Genomic DNA, 22619 nt, shown 5'->3' with positions numbered 1-22619 from the left:
CCCCAGGGGTCTGCATATCACAGGTTGAGAACCACTGGTATAAGATATTAGCATGATGAAGGTCTTAACCTATTTCGGCAGAAACATTAGCCATATTAAGTAGTCATTTTTATTTCAAAATATTTTATCTGTCTTTTACATATATTTATAATTTATACATATAAAACAAATATATCACTGTAAGACAAAATGCAGTTAATTGAAATTGCAAAATGCAAACATTAGTAAAATAAGTTGCTAAATCTGCAAACTTTATCAGTAGTTGCTAGCACGAATATCCAATAGCGCAGATAAAGCATAGGATTGAAATAGACCTGACTACTAAACTGTCCCATTTAACAGAATATATTCTCTCACGGACAACTTTCCCTGACCTGGTAACTTCTAAGTGTCTTGTCTTAACTTAGAAACATTGGCCATGCTTACTTGAATCACTCTAAAATGTTAATTTCCATAATGACAGCTGAGTTAACCTCAGGGGGAGAGCCTTCTCTGTCGGAGCGCCCACCCTCTGGAACGGGCTGCCCCCAGAGATCCGGGTGATTCCGGATCTCCCCTCCTTCCGCCGCGCCCTCAAGACTTGGCTGTTTCAGCAGGCAGGACTGGCCTAGGGGTATTTTAATTGGTTTTAACAAAATTTTAAAAGAGCGGCCAATTCAAATATTTATTTTTAATTATTTTAGATTTGTATTTGGTATTTATGTGGGATTGTTTTAAACTGGCTGTAAGCCGCCCTGAGTCCTCCGGGAGAAGGGCGGGGTATAAATGAAATAAATAAATAAACCACCCATTTAGGGGGGAAAATAATGGATTGCCAACATTTGTAAATAAAGTTTACATCTCTAATGTTATAACATTTGGTATTAGTCTTTATAATAAATCCAAACTCTACTCAGATATTTCTGGCATGACAAATTTGAACCTGAACATCAAAAGGCTTCACTCTCCAGATGAAATACAGGTAATTGGGGCATAATTAAAGTTTGATTTTAAAAAAAGGCATCCCTAATAAATAATGAAGGAAAAAGGGATGTAGGAAAGTGGTTTTAATATTTACTATTGTGGATATAATTCCCCTAATTATTTAATCACTGGGCATGCAAGCTATAAATGTGCCAATTACCCATACCCCAGTCCAACATGCAAAAAAAGGCCAAGCAACATTCATTGTTGTACTTAGATATTAAATAACGCTTAGACAGTCTCTGAAGCAGACACTCGTAAGATGGAGTAAAAATCTATAAAATGGCTGGTTGGATCAAAAGCCATTCCACCGAGAGTCTGCTAAAGAAAGAGACAGATTTGGCTCTCCTGAGAATTTCCAAATTGCACATTTATTAAAGCGAAGATGTTTTGACAGTTGTGATCTTGCATATTTAGAAGGCCCTGTTTAGAGAAGGTAAGGAAAAAGTCACAAAAACTTTGATGCACACTTTTTTTAACATCTCAAACCTGATGTGGAAAAAAGACAAAATAAAGCCTAAGAATGGAGGAGAAGGGGGCAAACAGAAATTGAGATTAATCAGAATTCACAGTTATCCGTTCCCACTGCAGTATCGTGTACATATTACAAGCCTGTTGTGTGGTGCTTTTCGTCATTATATCGTACCTGAGGAACATGATCAGATAGATGGCATTTTCTATGGTAATTCTGGCCGCTTTGAGGCTTCTGGTGGATGGAGGCTTTGGAATTTTACTCCTGCCTTGAAAAGGGCAGAAAAGGAACAAGTCCAATATGGTTGCATACATGTGGCCTTTTTTACTCGCATGGTGGAGATTGTTGCAGGTGAAAATGTATAAGTGCCTTGTAAATAGTAATGTAGTCTTCCAGAGGGAAACTGAGATACCAACTTTCCTGAGGTTTTCATCCTTCCTTCCTTCCTTCAGAGTTGGTTTGTTCTGCAGGCTTACGTTGTGCAGTTCATCCTGGCAATATGAATGTACTACAGGTAGTCCTTAATGACTGTCTCTTTTGGCAAGCATTCACAGTTACAACAGTGCTGAAAAAGTAACTTTGCAACAGTTCTCACATTTACACTTTTGCAGATCTGTAAAGAAAAGGAAAGCCTGAAACAAGATCATAAGCGCAGTCACGATTGCACTGAGCAAATTACTTTGCTTATTGACCAAGTTGCCAGTCCCAATTGCGATCACTAAACAAGGACATAATGTATCAAGATGCACATTTCCCAGGTCTAATTTATATCCCTAAATTACCTTATAATAAATGATTTCTGTGGTTTTCTTTGAAAAGTTGGAACCATTGTTACATCCTTATGCATAGTGGACACAAGAGATAGTATCTTGGTGAAAGTAGTCCTCTGAAAATGGCTATTTTTTTCCTCCTGCCGACAAATAACTGATTTTGCTGCCAAAGCTGGTTCTTTGGGGGCACGCTCCCCAGATTCAAACAGGGATAACTAGGAATGACTCAAGACCACCCTTAGATGACCATGGACGTATCTAGGAAGAGGAATCTCAATGGTTGCAATTTTCAGTAGGAGCAGCTAGAGCAGGCATGTCAAACTGCCGGCCCACGGGCCGGATGTGTCACACTGAAACTGTGCTCACCCCATTGCCAGCAATGGGGGGAAAGTCCCAATAGGTCGCGCGACGTCATGTGACATCACAAGTTTGACATGCCTGAACTGATCATGTATCTGTCCTTTCCTTTCAATTGTTTGTTCTTTTTATGTTTGCCTCAGGTTTTAATTGCATTCTTATTTTTAACGGTTAATCAACTGGTTGAATGCTGATTTACAGTATTCTAACTCCTTGCTGAATTTTAATGTGATTTCTTTGCATTTTTTATTGCTTTATTTCAGAATTGTGAATTTTTTTGCTTTCCCCATATACAAGTTAACAGCAACTTTTTTGGATAGTTAAAGCAATTGAATTTGATTTACATTTACATCAGATTTTCACTATAAGGATTTTGTACACTCTTAATTTTTAAAAGCTCTAGTCTTATTTCTTTTAACTTCTGATGGGAATCTGCCTTTTTTCTATTCCATTTTCATTGTGGGAAATATTAGCTCAATTCTTACGGTTATTTTGTTATGATATATCTACTTCCTCTGTCCTTGAGAGGTACTATTTATGTCTGGATGGGAAACCTCAGCTACAGGGAAGTTTTGGTTGGTATTAAAATTGTAAATAATGCACCAGCTTAATGATAAAGCCCTTTGGGAAGCCTTTGAAAAACAAACTCAAATGGAAAACTTAGATAAAAAGTTTGATAAAATAACAACAGTTTTCAAGCAACCCAAAGATGACACTCAGCAGTTAAACCAGACTTGCAACCAGATGGATCCGAGTCTAATTTGTTGCTGACAGATTTGAAGGAGAAGGAGCCTGGTTTGAAAACTGCAGGCTTGCTGGAGAAAGCTGAAAGGGGCAAGAAATTTAAAGACTTAGAAATGACCGAATTGATGAGTGATGAACTGGACTTTCTCAAGAAGATTGATGGAGATTGGGAAATGGGCATGCTATATCTAATCATAGAACAATTGTCAAGAGACACTGCGTTACAACTTGTAGGAGAATTCTTTGAACAACAAATGCTGCAGAGATGTTTACAACAGAGATTTATGATCTTGGGGAATGAGATGCAATTGGGGAAGATCCCAGTTGGATTTTAAGGAAAAGTTTTATCATTAAGAATCAATCAAGGATACCGGTAATTGATCCTGGACAGACTAGAGATAAAGGATTGTGGTGATTTATAGTAGTGGACTTTGTTAAATACAATAAAAGATTGTTAAGAGGGGGAGGGCTTTGAAGTTTAATTTTATTGTTGGTTTTACCTGTTAACTAACTTTTTTATAAACTGGATAAATGCAAGATCAAATTGGTTGGGTAAACAGATTTATAGAAGTTCATAATTTGTGGGCCTGTTTCAAGAGGGGAGGAACTATTATTCTTGAAATATATTTATCAATATTCAACTAGGGGGACAATCTATGTTATATGTGTTTTTAATGCAATTTTTAAATGTCTTGTTTAGTTTCGCTTTGTTTTTGTATTTTTTTTTCTTTTCTGGAGTTTGTATTTTAACGCGAATAAAATAAAAAAAATAATACAAAGAGTTAACTATCTTGGCATGCAGACACAGGAAAATTACATCAAAACGTGTTTCAACTTTGCCTGGATAGTCTCCTAATCTGCAGTTGGAATACAAATTAAAGTTCTTGCACTTTTTCCTAAGATGTTTATATTTTATTTTGAATTTCACTTAATACTTTTTTTATGTTATACCTCAACCTATGAATACCCTAAATCTTTACTCTTCAGGGCCTCTGTTCTGTAGCATTTTGGGTGGGGGATGGGCAACACTAATAAGATAGCTTGTCCCAAACTAATATTTTAATATGGGATTATCAGTCTTTGATATAATAACACCGCTCTAGTTCAGCTTTGAGAGATTGTCCGTACTTCATAAGCAAGAATGTGTTCTGATTTAAACTCTAAATTTAGCTATTTGTTCTTCTAATAGATCTTGCACTTTTTTCATTATAAAGGTTTGATCTCACTAGAATTACTCATGAGCAATAATTACTATTTCTGTAACCTGTTTAGCCTTTCCGACTCAGGGATAAGCTCCCAACCTGAGATTCATTACTACAAAATACACAGAGGAGATTCTTCCTCTTTTTGAGTAGATGTGCACTTTGAATAATACAAAATTCCTGCCTCCTTTCTTCAAATACATTAGAAGCTGGTTATGTTTTGGAGGCAGAAGCAGGTTCTTCTCGTTTCTTTTCCAAAATTCAGGATTCAAAAAAAGAGAGAGAGAGAGAGAGATTCCACAAGATAGTCTGAATTCCATTCTCGTTGCACCTTGAAAGCGTGAAAGCCACACAAGACTAACTTTGGTTCCCCTCTTTGATGGGGTAAGGAGGAAGGCACCCAGCTCCTAAAGCAACTAAATCTATTCAGTATGTATCATGGCATTGGCAATCATCAGGACAAAATGGTACACAAACTCTCTGTTTGGAATATGGACCCGCATTTCCATTTCAAAGACTCCTAAATTTTTACTGCTTCGTCCTCTTTCCACTTCAGGGAGTCTGTTGTTCTTTCCATGATGTCATAGTCCTTTGGGTTCCTTGAGTAGTTTTTACCAAAGCAGTTTTTCTGTCAGTTTCTTAGGCAAGTGTAATTGATCAATTATCTTTGCTCCCTACCATCCTTACCTTCTCTTTCATTAGGATAATTGCACGTTTGGATAGTTTCTTTTTACCAAAGGACATTTTCAAACTGTGCCTCTGTCAAGAGTTGGTTTTGCCAATGCTTCTTCATGTTCCTTGAAATAATATGGAGAAGTGTGTGTGTGTGTGTGTGTGTGTGTAGTGCAGGGGTAGGCAACCTTGGCTCTTTTATGACTCGTGGACTTCAACTCCCAGAATTCCTGAGCTAGCCATGCTGAGGGGAAAGGGAGAGATTTCCAAGTTGAGCCATGCTGGCTCAGGAATTCTGAGAGTTGAAGTCCACGAGTCATAAAAAAGCCAAGGTTGCCTACCCCTGGTTTAGTGTGTGTATGCATGTGTGGATAGATATAGATATAGATACAGTATATCCGAATTCTTCAGTGTTTTTCTAACAAATATTCTCAGGTGTCAGACTGGTATTTTGCCCAGCAGCAACTTCTGCAGCAACTTTTTAATGAGAATTTCCTTTCTGCTTATGTTTGAACTACTGTTTGGTCCCAAAGGCTGACCTTTAGGGATCAGTCTAATCTAGATCTTTGATCCAAGATGGACTCGGCTTTTAACAGAACTACCTTCTATCAGGATCCACATGCGTGAACCAAAAATAACCCAGAGAAGAAGAACTAATTATTAACCTATGGTTAATTATAGTTCTCCAAATGGCATCTGTGAATTTATACAACCTGCCCCCCCCCAGTTGTCCTGCAAAGATAATTAGAGGTAGCTTGGAATATGGAGGTAGGTGCAATTGAGGGACATGTTGAAAACTCTGCTCGCTTTATTCCGTATTCAGTGTAGTCAATGTATTTTATAGAGTGGACTTCAAAGCTGGTGTGCAAGACAGACCCCATATGTTCAGATTCACAAATAATCAACCTGATGATTGAAAGGTATTATCTTGTGAAAGACTGTATTGATTATCCAATGTCATTCAGCCTTTATGTAGAGATGTATCTTCTAATTCAGTTTATAGCCACTACCCTTTTTCACATACTATTTTTTTCAATATTTTTAAAATATTAGTTTTTATTATTAATGATTTAATCTTAAACACAGCCCCTTGATCCATCAACCTCCTGGTTGACAAATTATTGATGATTGGAGATGTGCTCTATGTTCTGATTCGGATTTTATTGTAAAATTCCAGCCCTTTATGGATAAAATAAAACATACTTAGTTATGCTGCAATATTATCTATTGCTACAGACAAAAAAAATGGACAGAATTGTTGCCACCCAAAACAGAGGGGTGTTTGCTTAGGATAGCTGGAGAGGATAATTAATATAATGGTCCCTGAAAGCTATCCATTGGGAGCGCCAGGTGAGTGATTTACTGATTTAAAATGTTCATCCCTTCCCTTTTTTAAAATAAAATAATCACTGAAGTGTTGACAAGCACCCATAGCTCAATAGGACAGTCTAAAAACCCAGATCAGTGACCACTTACCCAATATTCCTCTCCCTAAAATTTCAAAAGAGAACTTGGTTCAGAAAAATAAACAAGTGTAACTATTTTTGATGGGTCATTAAAAACACAATAAACTTACACTGTAGGGGAAAAATGAAGAAGAAAGCACACAATATAATGCTGATTCTTCTGCAGGAGATCTGAGAAACTGCTGACTCTTCAGAAGAAACAAAAGCAAAACTCTGCTATTAAAACCTCAAAGTGGGACATTTCTTTATACCACAAGGTGATATCAATAGCAGGGCATTGACCTCCTGGGGAGCTTATGTATTTCTGCCTTGATACAACCCAAAAGTATATCCCTCTGGGCTTTTGAGGTTAATGTTTCTTTATTAGATTAATACATATTTTGCAAAGTAATGGTCCCATGAAAGGAGCTATGGAAATGTGATCAGCATATAGGGAAAGGACACATCCAAATAATATTTCGCATCAGTAGCAATAACCGCACTTTAATTTTCCAAGGACCAGAAGTCACAATACTTGGTGGTATCTACCAGAAGAAATGTTTTCCTCAAGAAAAGGCTGACAAATGACTTGCTTTTTATCTGTTTGGACCAGGGGTAGTCAACCTTGGCTCTTTTATGACTCGTGAACTTCAACTCCCAGAATTCCTGAGCCAGCATAGCTCAGCTTGGAAACCTCTCCCTTTCCCCTCAGCATGGCTGGCTCAGGAATTCTGGGAGTTGAAGTCCACGAGTCATAAAAGAGCCAAGGTTGCCTACCCCTGGTTTGTACAATTAGCTTTCTCTTAAAAGGGTAGTTAAAAGTAGGATTTATCCATCTAGTACCTCTACAGATGTGTTAGACTCCAGTGCTGGCTAGGAGTGACAGAAGAAGATCAACATCCTCAAAGAGTACAGATTTCAAAAGACTGTATTAAAGAATACAGATTAAATGGTATTAAAGTTGCAGGGTAGATTATCTAGTTTGGGTGTTATCTGTTTAACTTCACTTTCCTTTTTAGGTAACTCTTTCTGCTTTGGGGGAGTTGGAGACCTAAAGTTAATGATACATAAGGGAGCAGGAGAAAGTGAGATATTTTAAAAATGCATTTTAGGCAGAGATTTTTGTGGATGGAGGGAGGACAAATCCTTTCATGCCCACATATAAATGTACTGTGATGTGGGAACTGAATGTGAAAAGGTGAGGTGCTCACATCTGTCTTTCCCAAAGCATATGGCTATTATTAAAGCACAGGTGTGCAAAGTTTATACAAAATTTGAACATGTAACCTGACTGTAAGAGGTCAACTAAGTTCTAGTTGATCCCTAGTCAGTTCCATTATTCACACTTTGCACAAACAAAAAAAAATTAAGGTGAACAGCAGTCGGGGGAAATATTTTCTTAAACTGGTTCAATGATTTTCATCATTGAACAACATGGAAAAGAACGGATGCTAATGTGCATAATAAACAGAGCTGTGTCTATTTTGCTAACCTGTAGTGAGATCCCCCCCCAAAAAAGTGTACATTGTGTAACATAATATGCTGGGTTAAGTGTGACAACAAGTAGATTGTATCTGTTGGCTTGCAGACATCTTGTGTTAAGGCTCCAGTGATCATGGAGGACCAGGTCTTAAAAATTGGCAGCTAGTACTTCATGTCAGCTACAAACAGCAGAATTTGTACTTTGATACTATCCGAGGACAAAGGATTGGGGAATGCTTAATATGTCTTCAACTTTTGTCATGTGCCCCATTGCAGTATTTTCCATATTTCCTTAATTCCCATAAGGACAGATTATCAGAATTGTAACCCTTTATAATCCAGGGTCAGACAGGTGGAGAAAAAGTTGTTCTGCAGTATGTGGTTCCCTGCTGTGTATATAAGGATAAAAAGAAAAGAGACGGATCAAAAGAGGCTAGGCTAGAATATCGATTCACCTCAAAACTAAGTGTGGAATATCTAACACCATCTGATTATGCTGCTTTAGAAACTAATCTTCTTCTCTCAAAAATGGGCTGCGGTTCCATGTCTGAAATAATTTGGCGGATCGTTTCAGTTTTACGAGGGCCATACTTTTTTTTTGGCAGACGCAAGAATACATACTGATATGGGAAGTGACAGTGCTGTTGGATTACAGGCACTGTGCTAAGAGTGGGGAAGACTCGCAAACTTTTAAAAGTGCCTTTCAGAAGTTTAGGGATGAAGAACACAATCCGCAATAAGAACAGCCGCTAAAATATTTCCTCATTTTTCTTCTGCTGGCCTTTGGAGATTTCAAGAAACGTGACCGATCTTTAAATAAGGGGGGATGCATAAATGAGAAGCTTGATTCTAGTTCCAACCCTGGTAACCAAGCTCAATGTTGCTTTTTCCATTGACAGATAACAAATACGCTCCTGCAGTCACTCTCAATGGTTTCATCTTTATCCTTGGAGGAGCTTACGCACGAGCAACCACCATCTACGATCCAGAGAAAGGCAATATTAAAGCAGGGCCCAACATGAACCACTCCAGGCAGTTTTGCAGGTGAGACAAAGAGCCACAGGATAATTGAATTGCTACCGTGTCCCGGTACATTTTTTTTCCCATGCTGGAGAAAGTGATGGTGTGGGAGGGAGCAACATAGCAGGAATGAAGTTGCATTCAGATTGCTTCTTGATTGTCCTTTGAAGCAGAAGTCCCCAACCTTGGCAACTTTAAGACTTGTGGACTTCAACTCTCAGAATTCCTCAGCTTGGCTGGCTGAGGAATTCTGGGAGCTGAAGTCCACAAGTCTTAAAGTTGCCAAGGTTGGGGACTTCTGCTTTGAAGGACCAAGCGTTCTTCAGACTACAGCCAAGAAAAGTGAGGCGATGCGTCCTCACCACAGGCTTTACCTTCGGTAGCTACCACATCATGGTCTATCTGAGTGGGGCCTGTCTTCACCATTCTCTCAGAGAATTGGACAGGTTGACTGGCCAAAATGGAGCATGTCTTAGTTTTGGCCTGATCTCAAATAAAATGTATGAGCCTCATTTCATAAAGATTCGTGTAGGATGAATTTTCCCAAAAGCGGCTGAAGAGATGTTTAATGTTAAAGGCACTGCACTGGGAATGTGCAACAGAGAAATGCTGTGGCCATAGTAAGCCGTCATTGAAAAATTCATGGCATATCTCTAACATTCCCGAATTTTGCCTTGATTAACCAGGGGAGAGATCTGTGGAAAGCAGACTGAAGGCAATGCAAAAGCTCCGCTTTTTAATTTAGTAGCTTTTCCATATTATATTTATATTTGTAATATATTCATACATGCAAGCCGGTGCAATAAATGCACTGCATTAGGAATGTCCTCCTCAATAGAATCAACAACCCGCTTTTTAATCAATGTGTTTTGGTTACGTGATTAACAATAGAAATAACTATTAAATTTGGGATAAGCAGAACAATTCTACCTGCACTTTAGAATTTCTGGTTTAGTTTGAACATTTGGGCCCAGGGAAGAAATGGCCATTTTAAAAGTATTTGATAAAAAAAAAAAAAGACTGATTGAAATTTAACTGACAGTATTACAGTATCATCTTGAATGTCGGAAAGAACAAAATGATACCTAGATTTTGTCCATGCTTAAATGTATGATTTAAAGCCCTTTATGACAAGAGCAGCATTGTATTAAATGTGCAGAGGTTGGAATGTGGCCCAAGCATGGTTTTCACTATTTCCACTGTCTTTATCTTTCAGCTCCACCTATAAACTCTTTGTCTATCTGGTTGAAATACGTCTTTGTGCCTAAGACACAAACGTGTATGTGTACACACCAGTTTAAAGTTCATCGCTAATTGATTATTAAAACAGATCCTAGTCCCAAGCTAATGGTGTTAATTTTTAGAATCTTGGTGTGGAATTGTAAATGAAAGCTAATGTGTACTGACTCAATTATTAGAGAGAAAAAAATAGACATCACTGAAGCCAGATGCCAGTACAATATTTAACCTTCCATCTCCAATCTGGCATTCTCTATATGTAACTGGTCAAATCTGCTGCTGTCGTGGCCTCAGGCTGATCTCTCTGTCAGTTTTGAATGAAAAGGAACACAGATTTGTTTGTTTGTTCGTTTGTTTCCTGCCTTTATTATTTATATAAATAACTCAAGGCAGCAAAAATACCTCATGCTCCTTCCTCCTCCTATTTTCCCCACAACAGCTACTGTGTGAAGTGGGTTGGGCTGAAAAGTTTGGCTTGCAGTAAAGCTGCAGTTCCCAGTTTGGATTGCATATAATAAAAAGTTAATTACGTTAATACTTGTATAGCTCGCAAATGGTGCAATATCATCGAATAGATGGGCTTATTAATTAACTACAGCTTGTGTAAACCACAATTTTTGTTTAATAGCTTGTTCTCTTTCAAACTCTTCCAAGAAGCTTCAGAGTTCCTCCCCAAATGTCCCAAGAAGGAATGGAGAACAGAAAATTCAGCTGACACTCTCAGCCCAACTCATGTCACGGGGTGGTTATTGTGGGGAGGGGGGAAAGGAAGAAGAAAGGGGCAATAGGTGTGTTTGCCGCCTTGAGTTATTTATAAAAAATAATAAAGGCAGGATATAAATAAATAAATAGGTGTTGTATTGGCATGAGACCTGGAAATAGGTGTAACATAGTCAGACATTCTGTGCTGTGAACTAAAAAAAATGTCAACGCTGTAGCAGAGTGGAGTGACTGGACAGGGATTTCAATAGACTAAGCGGCTGACTCTTCTACTCATCGAAAGCAATGCAACAGCACTGAAAGCGGGAAAGGACTAGTCCAGGCGTAGGCAACCTTGGCTCTTTTATGACTCGTGGACTTCAACTCCCAGAATTCCTGAGCCAGCCGGCTCAGGAATTCTGGGAGTTGAAGTCCACGAGTCATAAAAGAGCCAAGGTTGCCTACCCCTGGACTAGGCAGAGGAGAGATTATCGACAGATATCATTTTTTCTCTCCTACCCATCTCCCTTCCCAGAGAGCAGAGAGCATAGAGAAGAAGAGATTTCAAGAAAGTACTGTAAGCACCCCCTACAGTTTCCCAGCCCATCTGCTGGTGTCGTCACATTGCTCTCGATGTGCAGGAGACAGTAAGTGGGCATTCAAGCATTCCAAAGGGTGGGAGAGTGGTTAGGAGACAAACAAAAGCAGAAGGTGTGGAACCAAATAGTCGGGTATCTTCTCCAGAAGAAAAGGACATTTTTCACGAGGCAACAGGATTTCCTTTTTTCTTTTTGAAGACATTTCGCTTCTTGTCCAAGAAGCTTCTTCAGATCTGACTGGATGGTGGGGAATGGAAGGATTTATATTCTTTTAGAGAGTCGTGGATGCCACCTGGAGGCTTATCTGTGTCGTCAGGGTCACCTGAATAGTACAAATGGGTGTGGGGCCTTCTTGGAACTGTTGAAAGGACTGTGTTGTAGATTGGAGATAGATGATGTCGTATCCCTCTCCCCCCCCCCCCCCCGTTAAGAGAATCCTTCCATTCCCCACCATCCAATCAGAGCTGAAGAAGCTTCTTGGATGAAAAGCGAAACGTCTTCGAAGAGAAAAAAGAAAGTCCAGTTGCCTCGTGACAAAGCGCCTTTGGGACAACCATGACCTGGATGACTGAGAATCTCCATAGACATTTGTGGTTATGCAATTCTCCACTTGGTGACTACTTCATTAGCAACAGTTCAACTTTGGGTTGTTAAGTGAGGACTGCCTCCATAATAATTTTCCATAGGAGCTTAGCAGTACAGAGGATCCCAGTAGCCTATTCTTATTATGAAAAGGTTTGGCTTTTGGGAAAACACTCTTCCCAAGTCTTGTATATACAGACAAACTGATTTCTTTGATTAGAGATTGGTCAACAGCTATATTTATTGGTAACTGAAAACCTCTTATGGGCTTTTTGCGTAAAAATGAAAAAAAATGAACTTGTAGTTTATGGTTTCGATTATTAGACAGGATAGATTGTAGAAAGAAGAGAGTCGCAATCTTACTTTAGAGAGATGTTAAAGTATAATTGTGTGCTGTGAAGAATATCGGAAGCTACTTCTTTGTAACTTATAAATCTTTATGTCTCTCTTTTTTCTACTTTCTCTTCTTATTGCACTTTCAGCTTTTCCTGTCATTTCTCTTTTTTTGTTTCCTCTGTTCTAATCTAGTTTGTATTGGTTCTAATTATTGCTCTTAAATAAAATCCGGTATATACAGATTATATTTAGATTTTGGCTTTTAAAATGACATATTGTTGTTTCCATTTTCAATATTGGGACATGAAGAAAGGACGTACCATATCCGTACAACAGAAACATATTTTCTGATTTTCTCCTGTTTTTATTTAAAGAGTGCCCTCTCCTGGTTGTAAAAAAAATATATTGCATTATATGCAGAAAATATTACAGGCCAAATCCCAGCCAAAGCCACTGTGTTCCCGCTGCTTCTGTGCTAATTACGGATTTTCATTGTTCCTCTGAGTTAACAAGAATGAAATTGAATGTAGGAGAACCCCACTGTGTCCGTGCAGTAGTTAATTATATTTTTTCTCTCAAGATTGTAAACCAGAAGCAAACAGTGTGGTACAACTGACATAACTTCCCTTGGTAATTCATTCCATTAATTATGTGAGGCTTTTTTTAAATGAGGGATGTTCTTTAGTGATATTAAAATTACTTGGATGTGAATGACTTTAATGCAGTCGTTCTTTCAGCAAGATCTCTTGACAGACTAGGACACCTCTAACAATCTGAAGATTTGAGAGTTTATCCAAGCTAGGAGATAATTTTACATTTACATCCCTTTGAAAACCCACAAAAGTAGAACGGTTACTTAAGCCATTCTGCTGTTCAGAATAATTCTTCTTCTTTTTTTTTTACATCCAAGATGGAGGAGACGAATCCTTCCTAAAAATTTTTACTTAGCAGTATTCAGGTTTTACCTGTTTTAACAAATACTTTATAAATTAAAACAAACTTTAATTTAAAACTAAATGCTTCTAAAACAGGGCTTTTCAACCTTTTCACCCATTGTACCACTTTTAGGATATGGCAACATCCAAGTACCACCAGTCGCCTAGCAAGGTGTCAAAAACTTGATGACCAAAAAAAAAGGGGGGGGTGATAAAGTACAGGTAGTCCTCGACTTACAACAGTTCGCTTAGTGACTGTTTGAAGTTACAGTGGCACTAAAAAAGTGCCCCCCAAGCCACAGCCGAGCAAGACACCTGCCTGCCTGCCCGGTGGCGCTCTTCCTTCTGTCCGAGGTTTTCATTGTTGTGAGCATTTCTGTTGAGGATTGGCAGCGGGGGTGGGATGGGGGGTGTTTGGTTTTTATTCCCCCCCCCCCGTCTGCTGGGTGGTTGCAGCATGTTTTGGTCACTTCACATGACCCTGGGACATTGTGACCGTCATAAATATGAATCAGTTGCCAAGCATCTGAATGTAAATCACAACACACTGGAGATGCTGCAACATTCCAGCTGATCGGCGCTTCTTCTGGGCTCAGCAGAAGCGCCAGGATCAGTGCTGAGCTCTAGCTGGAGCCTGGCACTGATCCTGGCACTTCCGCTGCGTCCTGACAGCCCTGCAGCTCCAGCCATCTCTCGCTCAGGCTTGTGCGGTGCTGCCACTAGTTCAGCTCATTTCCCTCCCCCGCTACCACTTTTCTAGGATGGTTGTGTACCACCTGCCAGATGCCAATGTACCACAGGTGGTACCCGTACCACTGGTTGAAAAGCCCTGTTCTAATAATACCTATTTATAGATCTTCTTTTTTAAAAAACAAATAGTGAATTACTGAAAATTGGTGGAGCTGAACAGAGGGAAGCTTTATGCTACAGGTGAATCACACATTGAAGTGATTTATGCCTGAGACAAAGTTTAAGGCGCTGATAGCCAAAAAGCTGGCTCATATTAAATTCCCAAGGATTGCAGTTATAATAGGGATTGCTTTTCTTTTTCTTTTTTTTTTCTTTTGATCCTTAACTCGCAATTTTCTCTTTTTCTGAACCAGGCTTCAAATCAGCTTCGTTGTACAGGCATAATAATATTCCTTGCCCCTATCTTGCCTGTTGGTATGCCACTCTGATACCAAATCTGGACTGCAATTGTTCAGTCCTTTGTCACTTTTTGTGAAACACTGGACGTCATATCCCTAAGACTATCTGTCACTAATTGCTTCTTTGAGCTCATGTTATGTCATCAGTGATAGCCTGAAGCCACACAGAGCTTTTTTACATTCCTTTCCCAGGTCTGAACCTGGTGGTCATACAAGGTCCTCAGCAGACAAATAAGAAGGTTTTGAAAGTCTATCCCACAACATGTACTCGTCTACCTAGTAAGAAGCTGTACTCTTTTTTTGGAATTCCTTTGCCTTTTCTGTTGTCCACCTGGCATCAGCAAAGTTGTCTCAGGACTACCTCTTTAGAATCCAACCGGCACTGTGTATTGTAGAAGTCCGGAGCGCAAAATCTTGATCATTATCTTACTATCCCATGAAATAAGTGAAATTGCTCAGATTTTTAGTGGTTTCCTTTTTGGATGGTGGGATACAAATTGATCTGTTCCAGGCCCGTGGCCACGGCCGTGTTTTTTGTACCTGCTGACAAACCACATGTATTGCTTTAACTGCCTCATCTGGTACGATTTCAAATAAGTCTGCTGTATTTCATCAACTCCTGCCGCTTTCTTCTAAGCAACATTTTTATGGCCCATTTAACTTCACTTTCCTAGAATGTTCAGTGAACCAGTCTGTAGAAATATCATCAGTCTTTTTTTTCCTGTGACTTTTAGGCAAATAAGATCTGTTGTCCACAATGGAAAGCTTTAGGAGAGCCAAGATTCAGGCTGTACTGAGCAACATAAGGCTAGAGGTTGGGTGTTTGCTTCCTTTCTTTTTTTGAAAAAAAAATAATCTTTTGTTCTTAGGCAGCAAAGCATGGTGACCACTCCATTATTACTAGGTTAGAGGTTTGAGGTACTTTTAGGGATTAAAAGACATGGCTCATTAGGGATGAAAAAGAGTCTTGAGTTGAATGGCACGAAGGAAGTGCTGGTACTTCTTGGCTGCTTCTTGCTCAGAAACTTACCAACCTTCACCCTCATTCTACACCCGAGCTATAGATATGCGCCACTATTGCAAACCTGAAAGCTGTCTTTATACAATTGTAATCTGGATCCTTTGGAGAACTGAGAGCAAATGCAGGTAATCCTCGATTTGCAACCACAAAGGGAACCAGAAAGATCTGTTCCTAAGTGAGGTGATTGTGAGGTTCATCATGCCCAATTTTTATGACCTCCTTTTGCTGTGGTCATTAAGGGAATCACTCGGTTGTTGTTAAGCCAGTCTGGCTTCCCCCATTAACTTGGCTTGTTGGAAGCTGGCTAGGAAAGTTGCAAATGAGGATCATGTGCAGTGACGGGAGATGGCAACCCTCATAAATACATGCCAGTTGTGTGGAGTGTTGCAACAGTTGTAAGCATGACGACCTGTTGTAAGTGACTTTTTCCAGCCCCTTTGTAACTTTGAACAGTAAGTAAATAATTGGTGGTAAGTTGAGGACTACGTGTGAACAGAAAGAAAACATCATGTGATTTCAAGTATGTATGTATAATGGGAAGGAACGCACACTGCAAATAAAAATGATCTAACAATCCTACTTTTAAGTTGGATTTAATTTATTTCAGGCTTTTCTTCCCCCTTTAGTAATGAATGATCAAATAATTCATTTCAATTGTCTCTGCTTTTTCTGTGCCTCTCAGCAAGCAGGAAATGTATACTCCTCCTCACTTTGAGCTTCTGAGTAAGGATTTGCCCATCTCTTCCATGCACTAGAAGCACTGTTTTATAAATAATAATAATATCCATAGGAGAGACCTATGTCCTTTTGTCTCTCTTTGCCCCTAAAGATGTAATCAGAGAAAGGATAGGCTTGGTATTCCTGATCAATATAAAACCAAAGCAACTTAAAATTGATGTTCAGCGTATGATTTATTTTATACTATTTTATTCCTTCTTTTCCAAAATGCTCAAATCACTCAACAGTTAACACCACTCAAAATTACACAATGACATCTCCAAACGGAGGTGGAATAGGAATGTAAAAGCACTATAACAAGAATTTAGCGTTAAAGAAAACTGACAGAGTTCCGCCCACTTGAATTTCAGTTTAATTAGGGTTTCCATTGTTTTTAATGATCAGTTTTAACAGGCTAGATCATGAGATTGTGTGCCATAATGGAAGCATTTAGCCACTGCTACCTAGCAGTGGGACTATGCTTGACCAAGATGATAAATAATATTAAGTAGATCAGATCGGAGCTAAAGACATCTGGATAATTGCTAGATGGCTGCTGAGAGTTAGGATCTTCTGTATCTGGTGGTCATCCAGGGTTTTGATGCCCAGGTGACTGATGGTATTGACCTGTGTTTCTCAACGTTACCAACTCTTAAGGTACGCAGACTTCAACTCTTAAAATTCCCCAGCCAGTGTGTTGGCTGGGGAATTTGGGGAACTGAAGTCTACTTAAATTTGCCAAGGATGAGAAACAGTATGAACAGACTCTATTAAAGACCATTGTTATCTGCCATGCTGAGGTGAAAGCTAGGGATGTGACTCAGCCAATATCCGTGAACCTGAACTTCAAACAATTTCTGCTATTCACCCAGTGAAATCCTTAGACTCTCTCCATCCCACAAGGCAGGAAGTTGAGATAACTGTTATGTCCTGCTGGCTCAGCCGCTGTTGCAGGTTATAAGATTCTGCCTTTTGTTTTTGGTACTGTGCAGCTACTGCGGTAACAAATAAAAAAGCCAGCAAAACTGTTGTGTGGCCAGGCATTCCATAGCCTGCAAGTAGTCAGGATGATGATGATGATGATGATGATGATGATGATGATGATGATGATGATATAATATCCATTCAGTTGTGTCCAACTCTTGGTGATTTTATGGGCCAGGTTTCTCCATGTCTTCTGACCTTGTACTACTTTGACAAAGACCACGTCAGTCCTCTCCAAGTGGCCTTGGTGGTGCCTCCTCAGAATCTTGCAAGAAGCCAAGAGGGATTGCTAGTCCTACCTGTAGAATCTCCCAATTTGGCTTGGTCTTCCTTGTGAAGGGCTAGGTTGGATTTGGTGGGTGGCTTGGTCAGGTGATGAATGAAGAGTAGGAGGGTAAGGAAGAAGAACTTCAGTTATTGAACAGATTGGAGCATCAGGAAGAAGGAAAAGCAGCACCAAAGCTGATGAGAAATGCCAGGGAACCAGACAGGCTATAGCTGAGTAACAGAACACTTGCCCTTACCAGAGTGGCTTGGATCCCCAGGTTTTGCTGAATCACATGTCTTTCCTTGCCATCCTTCATCAGAAGGATGAAAGTTAAACATTGACTTTGTGTCCCACTGAACAGAGTGATCAAGACAGATACTGAATGGCGTCCGAAATAAACAATCATTATTGGTTTGCTGGATAGAATTTTCCCATTTGTTAACGCAAAATATTTTGCTGAAAGTATAAAACAGGAGTGAGGAAGGTACCTGTAGAATTGCATACTGTATGCACCAAATCATTTATCCTTTCTCTGTTTCTATCTCCCTACTCCTACTTCCTACAATTTTCATAAGGTGCGTTGCCAAAAACTGAACTGAACTGAAACGGATTCCATTATTTTGAGATACGATGCCTGAGATCACAGTGCAAATCCTAATAAGCGCCAAAGCATTTTTGTAAAACAAAACTTCCTAAATCTTTTTCCGAAGTGAAAGTAGGAAGCAATCCTGACCCTCCTCTTCCTCGTGTTATCCTGCAGCTTTTTCTTATCCCCCCCCCACCTGCTCTAACCTTGCTCCCCCTTCAGATGCCTTAGCCGCCACAGGAATCAGAGGGTGATGTACCCTGGCACCCATGCCTGGCCTGTAGGAAGGAAGTGGGCTGTGCCACTGTGGAGGAGAAGGGCTGGCCCAGCCTTAATTTGCCAGTCGCTTAATGGGAAATTGTTGCTTTTTCCTCTTATTGGCAAGTGTGTTAGCACAGAAACCTCCCTCTCAGCACATCTGTTCATTACCACTAAATGCTATTGGATGGCATAGGCTGAGTAATAAGCTTGTGGTTGGTTTTCCCAAGTAGCATTCATGTGTTAAAAATTGCTAGGCTTGATACGCTGGTGTCTTCACAACAGTGCTGCTTTGGGATCTTCATTTGGGATCACCCAGTATTAATCTTCAGTGGTGCTTCTGTTCCCAAAACGAAAACGGAGAGACAATTCAGGAATCTGAAGATGAAATAGCCTCTTACCATATAACCAGATTTCACTGGGATGTTATTTTTTTATTGCCTTTTTTTTTTAATTAAAAAAAATATCTTTCCTAAATACCATAAAAGGGAAGTGTTTTTTGTTCTTTTTTAAATGACTATTTGGAGCAGTTCCAGCTAAATTAAGTGTGGCTCTGTTCCCGTTTTCAGTTACTAAAATTGGCAGCAAGAATTTGAAAGAACATGACGCATATGAACATGCTAATTTAGTCATTTAAATGTTCTTTTATAACCTCAAGGACTACTAGAGAGGATATTTCTTCCTTTCGCTGTGATATCTGGACAAGGATTAATGTTCACAACCCAGTCACACTGAGATTGTGAAATGCTTCGCCGTGACAAGCCCTGAGAACAAAGAATGGAGGATAAACATGTTTGGATCACAAAAACTCTCAGCAAAAACTCTGGAAGAAATTGATATTGATGATTCAGCATCAGGCAAAATACCTCCAGATGTTAACGAGGAATTCTTCTTCTGCCGTCAGAAATGCTCACATCTGGCCAGAAAACAGTCGCTTTCAGGGATCGATGATGGAAGAGCGTGAGAGAACGCCTTAAAAACTGAGTGCCCGAGCACAGCTGTCATGCAGTAAATTTATTACCTGCCTAATGAAATTCTCATATATTTTGCTTCCTCTGCCATTGCCATTTGAGTTATCCATTGTTCAGGCCAGATGCTGAAATTTCCTCATTGGGAAACCAGGTATACAGGTTGGACTGAGGTTCAAACAGCACCGGCACAAGAGCAAGCTTTTATACGACTTGAGAGCCAAAAGAAATGTGGCTTTCAAATATGAAAGCGCCAAATATGCCAAACATTTCTCCAGTAAAGGGGCATGGTAATACAATGTTTAGCTTAAGTGTAAATCAGGGGTCCCCAATCCCCGGTCCATGGACCAGTACCAGGCTGTGGCATGGCACATCCATGGGATGCAGGCAGCCCACAAAACCACGCCCCCTCCGGTCCGTGGAAAAAACCTCTTTCCACAGAACCGGTCCCTGGTGCCCAAAAGGTTGGGGACCTCTTAAACGCTTTTAAGCTGACAAATTCTTTTGATATCATTCTCATCATACATTCAGATGTATTATTCTGCATTGTAGTAAAGGATGTTAAAATGGTTCCTAAAACTGTGAATTAAAAAATAAAAATAAAATCCATGCAAAGAAGAACCATTGTTTCATGCATGTTATATAATCAGCACGCACAACATACTCTTTAGGAAGAAGGAACAAAATGGCATTTCCTATTTACATTGCCAGCGCAATGTCAAAACCATAAGTACCAAGCTCTGTCCTCAAGATCTTAACTATTAAATAATAACATTCCTAAACCAAGATGCTTTCAGTTCTGCCTTCTGGTTTTGAATGCTGCTCTCGTGCACGCAAAATGCAAAAACACCTGGATCCCATTGCAGCACCTGAGCCCATTGTAGTAAAGAGGGGAGGTCTCCGACTTTCTCTTCTAGAAGCCACACAACACAGAACATTTGCAATTCGCTGCCTTGAGTTACTAATGAAGTAATACAAGTGGGATAAAAATCAAATACAAATATATTTTTCCCCTCTGGTTGGGAAGTGGTTGTTCCCTCTTAACGACAGAAGTGAGGGTGAGGGAGGAACCGTGTCGGGTAATTGCATGGAGTAGCTGTCTTCTCTTCTTCCTCTTGAGCCCCACCCCACTCCCAAATCAGGACCGAAATGCTGCTGCTGCTGCTGTTTTGTTGACAGCTGTGTCAGTAGAATGAGAAGGCATTTCCCATTCTCCTCAGTTCCTCTGCTCACTGCATCTCCCTGTTGGTTGGCCTCTCCAAGCAGCCTGGGGACCTATGGGGAGTTAGGAGAGTAGCTCGACTTTCTGCCCCAGGAATCACCCATTAGATTTTCATTGCATTCTGCACAGCCTCCAGGAAGCAGACCAAAGCTGCATAAGATGTCCCTTCATCCCTCCATACTGTCATTGAAAAAGAATGACTATCTTTGCATAGACCAGGGGTCTTCAAACTTGGCCCTTTTATGACTTGTGGACTTCAACTCCCAGAATTCTGGGAGTTGAAGTCCACAAGTCAGAAAAGGGCCAGGTTTGAAGACCCCTGGCATAGACGCTAGAAAGCTGTCCTGAATTTTCTCTTTCCATTTGTGTATATGGGGATCTAAATGATCCCAGCAAGGGAAAGATTGGGCCAATTCCTGTCCCCTTCATTGACACCTGTGGTAGCCTTTCCACCCACGGGAGAAATCTGAAAACTAATTAAGGTGAGCAAAGGCTGGATGTGCTGATTCTTATAGTCATTGGTTGGTGGCAGTTATGACTCTAATGCGGACGCTGTTCTTTCAAACAGCAGGATCAATTACTAAATAGAGCGACGGCTTAGCGGGTTGTTACTAACTGCATTCCTATCCCCTCTTTTTCTCTCTGCACAGCGCTGTGGTCCTTGATGGAAAAATTTACGCCACTGGTGGAATTGTCAGCAGCGAAGGCCCCGCCCTAGGAAATATGGAAGCTTATGACCCCAACACCAACACATGGACGCTGCTCCCCAACATGCCATGTCCAGTGTTCCGGCACGGCTGCATAGTCATTAAAAAATACATTCAGAGTGGTTGACGCCGTCAAAAACTTGGCTTTTGCCTGCTGAAAGCAAGCAGAACGAACAATCCTGCAGAAAGAGATCAGGAGATACCGACAAAAAGAACACCTTGTCTAAAGTTATGACTAATCTCTACACTGAATGTAGAAAATCATCCTCACTTTTTGATGAACAATAAACAGAGACTGCATTCTGTGGACAAGAACAGGATTTAACACACGTGTGCCACTAGATGTCACCGTGGTGTTTGCTACAGGCACAGGCTTTTGGTCTACCCAGGTGCAAGAGCGTTGTTTCAAAGAGGGGAATGAAATGAACAGTGTGCATTCTACTCGCTGAGAGTAAATTCAGTTGTTGAAGTTAACTGTGCGGGTTTGGCTTTGCTGCTACATATTAAGCATTGGGGGGGGCTACATGAAATGAAGGGCAAAGTGTCACTTTGATGGCTACCTTTTTGTTTTTAAACCAATGTACCTTTTCAAACAAAGATCAAAAGCAACCTTTCCTCGCCAAGTACACCGACCGAGGTCAGTCTTCCATCAAAGCCAATGTTTGTTACAGCTCCTGAGAGCAAAGCATTAGAGTTGTGCCTGTCCGTCTCCTAGCATTCCACGTCCTTTGAATGAAAAAGTTTTTCTGAAACTGTACCCCAGTGTGAAAGGTCTGGTCGCAGGAGGGCCTGCTTCGGCCCTTACAGCTGTTTTTTTTTTCCTACTGTATGAACAAAAATTGCAGCTACCTATCTGTAAAGCAACAGACATCTAGGAGCTTTTTATTAAACTTGTATTTCTCTATTCAGCGGTTAGACCGAACATTTCTCCATTGGGTTTCCTATTTTGAGCCAGTGATTTGAGGCAAGGCCTCGGGTGGGGGGGGTTGTGATTGTCACTGAGTGTTAATCCACTAGCCAGAACATATAGATCGCTGTTTATATTTTTGTCAAATGAATCTTTAAAAAAGTCCTATTTTTTCAAATTCTCTTCTGCCCCTTTCCTTTGCCAAATGTACGTAAGAGTCTTAAGAAAAAAAGTCCTCTCTGCTCAAGAGGCTTCAGTGGCTGCATCTGAGAGAAGAAATGGTTGTGCAGCTTCTCGCAAGGGTTTAACGATAATA

At 40.1% G+C, this 22619-nt stretch overlaps 1 protein-coding gene across 1 annotated transcript in view; it reads left to right on the top strand.

Moving 5' to 3' along the window:
* KLHL29 (kelch like family member 29) overlaps window positions 1–21535 on the top strand; it is an 85850-nt gene extending 64315 nt beyond the window's left edge. Inside the window, exons 8-9 of the mRNA XM_015822558.1 lie at window positions 9007–9151; window positions 21340–21535. Of these exons, the coding sequence (XP_015678044.1) occupies window positions 9007–9151; window positions 21340–21523 (329 nt within the window). The 3' untranslated portion in view covers window positions 21524–21535. The remainder of the gene's footprint in view (window positions 1–9006; window positions 9152–21339) is intronic.
* The last annotated feature ends 1084 nt before the right edge of the window (window positions 21536–22619 follow it).

This window comes from Protobothrops mucrosquamatus, unplaced genomic scaffold (genome assembly GCF_001527695.2).
Source record: "Protobothrops mucrosquamatus isolate PMUCROS unplaced genomic scaffold, P.Mucros_1.0 scaffold1605, whole genome shotgun sequence".
Classification (NCBI taxonomy): Eukaryota; Metazoa; Chordata; class Lepidosauria; order Squamata; family Viperidae; genus Protobothrops; species Protobothrops mucrosquamatus.
The sequence above is the reverse complement of the archived record's forward strand: the minus strand, read 5'-3'. Positions and strand labels throughout refer to the sequence as shown.